At 46.9% G+C, this 4,307-nt stretch overlaps 1 protein-coding gene across 1 annotated transcript in view; it reads right to left on the reverse strand.

The window, feature by feature from the left end:
- Positions 1–4,307, reverse strand: part of SLC22A2 (solute carrier family 22 (organic cation transporter), member 2) — a 32,432-nt gene that overhangs the window by 11,073 nt on the left and 17,052 nt on the right. Inside the window, exons 6-8 of the mRNA XM_008593999.1 lie at positions 3,404–3,510; positions 1,781–1,995; positions 514–622 (exon numbers count right to left, since the gene is read on the reverse strand). Coding sequence (XP_008592221.1) covers positions 514–622; positions 1,781–1,995; positions 3,404–3,510 — 431 coding nt within the window. The remainder of the gene's footprint in view (positions 1–513; positions 623–1,780; positions 1,996–3,403; positions 3,511–4,307) is intronic.

The following is a 4,307-nucleotide window of genomic DNA, read 5'->3' on the forward strand; positions in this document are numbered from 1 at the left end:
GGGAGGAGCAGACGAGGACGCCGAGATTCCTGAGATGCAGGAGCAGACTCAACCCTCTAACACATCCCAGCACAGGTGTCACCTCCCACCCACCCCCTAATAAGCACTCCCCTCACTGTGCAAATGCCTGAGAACTGAAACAAATATTCTCAATGCACAAAACAACGTATGTACACCATCCCTTCATCTTCTGTCATTCCTGTTTTATGTAAACCCTAAGGTGGTTAATGGTGGGGAACAATCTTCACCTCTCACGTCCAGGGTTTCAGAGCCTCCTGACACTGCTCAGGTCACCGTCCTGCAGCTGCGTGATGACCCTGCTCTTGCAGGCCGGTTCCTTCTGTACTCACCACAGCCCCTGCATCTCACCCCAGCCCATCAATGTGACACAGGGACTCACCTCCCCTCACACTGTGCTTTGAGAAGTTAGGGGTCCTCTGCCTGCACTTGTGGTGCTTCCAACCAAAACACAAATGTTGCAAGCACTCTTCATGCTGAGGAACAGGGACTCACCTGATGAAAGTGGGGTACAGTTCGGCATTGACCAGGCACACCATCTCATAGGCCATCGTGATGCCCATTCTGCCCATGCATGCGGCAATGATCTTTAGCCACTGTAGATCTAGGGGAAAGGACACCACTTACACACACTGCACACGATGCCCCTCTCCAACAGCACCCCGGAGCAGTGTGTGAGGAGAAACACCACATTCCAGACTGGAACAATGAAGTGCAGTTGGTTCTATAGACTCACTTAGATACAATGCTAATATTTGTTTTCTAAAAAAGCCTTTTTTAAAAAGAGCAGTTTTAGGTTCATAGCAAAATTGGGAGGAAGGTACAGAGAGTTCCCATACACCCCCTGACCCTACATGCACAGCCCCCCCCCACTATCAGCACCCCCACAGTGGTACATTTGCTACAACCAATGAGCCTACACTGACACGTCATATCATCCATAGTTTGCATTAGGGTTTGCTCTTGGAGGTTACAGTCTGTGGGCTTGTACACTCAAATGTGTGATGACATGCATCCATCATTACAGTGTCACATGGCCCATTTTCACTGCCCTGGGGACCCTCTATTCTTCACCTAGTCAGACTCCTCTTACTCCCCACTCCCTGGTAACCACTGATCTTTCTACCATCTCCACAGTTTCGCCTCTCACACTCTCTTTAGATCTCAGTTGTTAATAACAGAATTAAACTAACTTTATAGAGGTCACCCCAAAGAAACAGAAAGATATGGGTATATTTTTAAATACTTGCTAATAACTGAAAGATTCAAACAAAGCTTCATATTGCTGGAAGGATTCTGTTATAGAAGCTTTTGCTGCCCTTCATTGAGAAAGCATTTTAAAAGGAAAGGAAGGAACGGAATAATTGTGTATCGATGGCATTACATAGGTTTTCTCATTTACTCTGCAGAATGATGCAGGAGGACAAGGGAGTTGCCTCAGTCATGTCTGGGAAGTCCTGGAGTGAGACTTTGGCCATGGCCTGCTCTACTCTAGAGTTCATGCTGTCTGTTCTAGGTCGACTCTGGCCTGCAGCTGGGGCTTCATGGCCTCTCTTGTCATATCATGTTAGGGAACAACAGGGTACACTTGTTTTCAAGGGCAGGTTGGCCGTATGCGTTTGCTCAGGAAAGTCCCAGATATTGCTCTCCATCTTTCTAAATCTATTTGGATGATAAATTGCATGGTCTTCCTATCAAAGAGCCGTGCTACCCCTTCTTCTCAGTGCCTTGGAAACAAGATCACAGCTTGGACTGAACTTACCATCAGAGATAAAAACCATGGCTAGACAGGCTGCCCCTGCCACCATATTTGACACAGCCCAAGGGTAACGGCGACCAATGCGGTTGATGGTCAGGATGATGGCGAAGGCAGCTGGGAATTCAACCAGGGCAGAGTAGAAGAAATCCAGGTATACATTGTCCCCTGCTAGGCCCATGTGCATGATGAGGCCCTGATAGAGAACAGCGCTCGTGAACCTGAGCAGAGAGGAGAGCCAAGGTGAAGCCAAGCCCCAAATGCAAGCCACCCAATGGGACAGGCGTCTGGAGAAGTCAGAGTCGGTCGTGGGCCACCTTTCCCCCGGACCCGCCCCTAGCTACTCCCTCCATCCCGTTGCTTTCACGAACCACTTCAGTGGCTGGCTGTGACCCCAAACCAGAAAGGGGAGGAAATTAGGACAGCACTCCTGGCCAAACTGAAAGCCAAGAAGCATGATTAACAGAGTGATTTATTTATTAAAGCTACATCAGGTTATTAGCAGTTGTGAGTTATTTCTCTTTGTGGTCTCTAACACAGTTGGGACTAACCCTAACTCAAATGTTAGGAAACCAGAAGACCACATGGGCACAGGCTCCCGTCTTGATGATTTCCCCTCTAGCCTGATGCAAGCAAGGCTTTGACAGTGTTTCTAGTTTTGTTGACAAAAGTGGTTATTAAATGTAATGGAAAATATGAGGATAATTCTCAAGAGTAACAATTATTCGGAGAAGGGAAGAAGGAATAATGAGGACAAATTTCAAAACTGCTTTTTCATGCAGTGCAGTGAAGTTTGCTCAGCTGGCTTCAGTGAGCTTTGCTTTGGTCGGTGATTGCACATCCTCATCTGGCTGTCCTGAGACCCCACGCTCCCTGCTAGGAAGCTGCCTTGGTAGAAAAGCGCAGCTCCACGCTCCGAGCGCAGCCTATTAGACGGCAGACACAGTGAAATTCAAGTGGCTGGATTGTGGAGCCGGTGGATTATTCTTTTTCTTTTCTTTTTTTTTTTTAATTAATTTTTTTTTTGGAGTATTCTTTTTCATAAGTTGATTTTTTTCTTCATGTAGAAAAGAACAGAAAGTGGATTATTCTTTTTCTTTTCTTTTTTTTTTTTTTAATTAATTTTTTTTTGGAGTATTCTTTTTCATAAGTTGATTTTTTTCTTCATGTAGAAAAGAACAGAAAAGGCCAGCCCTGTACAATCATAGAGATCTGTACTCATCATCAATTAATCTATCCCAATAGTTCTCAGTTTCAGCTATTATTAGAATTACCTGGAGAATTTAGAAACTATTGGTTCCTGAGCTGGGCCCTATCCTAGACCATTAAATCAGTATTTCTGGAGATGGCGGTCTGGCCTTGGTATTTCAGAATCTCCCAGGTGATTCGAATGTGAAGCCAATGCTGGGAATGCCCTGATCTATGCTTAAGGGCTGTGAGCTGATTTCAACACTTGCCTGGGAGAAGCAGTGGCAGGGAAAGCCACCGTGCATCAGCCGCACGTCGCCATCCACGATGCTAATGCTGGGACTGGGTTATGTTTCAAAGACACCCTCGTTCCCTTCCTTAATGTGGGTGATTATGGTTAAAGGAATCGTAGGGATCTTAAAGTGAAAAAATATTCCTTACCAGTTATACATCAAGATCCAAGTATGCTTCCTGATCTGGGGGGTTCTGACCAAGTCAAGAAACGAAGGAGTCAGCTTCTCACCTGCTTCCTCATCAGGTCTCAGGTTCTAAGGGCAGAGACAATGAAAGCAGCTTTGTGTGTTGTTGAATGATGGTGTCCCTGGGCTGCACAGGGCGTAATGACAAGACCTTACACTATCGAGTGCCCACCACGTGCCCAGGACCACACTGAGCACTTCACACTCTTTATCTCAATCTTTATAAAAGCCCTACAAGGTAGGTTTTATTTTTCTCATCCCAGTAGAAGAGGAAGCTGGGACACAGAGGCTCATGTCTAAAGCGATATTGTCCGTAAAGCCCAGCCCCATGGCCCGAGGGCTGAGGGTGGAGCGACAGGTCTGCCCACCTGGACCCTCCTGCGGCCCCTCGGGCAGGAGGCCGTGCCCTTGGACCTCGGTGGTATCAGCTCCACAAGGTCGCCAGGGGATTCCTGTGCACAGACAGTGACGTTTGAGAAGCCCTGCTCTAGTTGAGATTGGCTGAAAGAGTGAGGCCCGAGGGGGCGTAACCTCCAGCAAGACTTCTGCAATTCCCTGAACGTCACCTCCTTCGGCGAGACAGTGACTCACGTGTGCTTTATCCCCTGGACAATCGCTGAAAGAATCTGACGCGTAAGACTCGGGTGCTATGCCAGTCATGAGTGGAAAAGCATACACATTTAACCACCGGGAAACAGGGAGGAGGTGGGACAAAAAAGCCTCCGAGTCCGAAAGTCCTCATTCTCAATGTCATGTAAATCACAAATTCTTACAGGTAACCTGTCTACATTCTCATTCGGAAATGACGTGTTTCAGCATAATTTCCTAACAAGCTTGATTTTCTCTTTTTCCAGCTTCTATCAGAT

Source organism: Galeopterus variegatus, unplaced genomic scaffold, assembly GCF_000696425.1.
Source record: "Galeopterus variegatus unplaced genomic scaffold, G_variegatus-3.0.2 Scaffold9960, whole genome shotgun sequence".
NCBI lineage: Eukaryota > Metazoa > Chordata > Mammalia > Dermoptera > Cynocephalidae > Galeopterus > Galeopterus variegatus.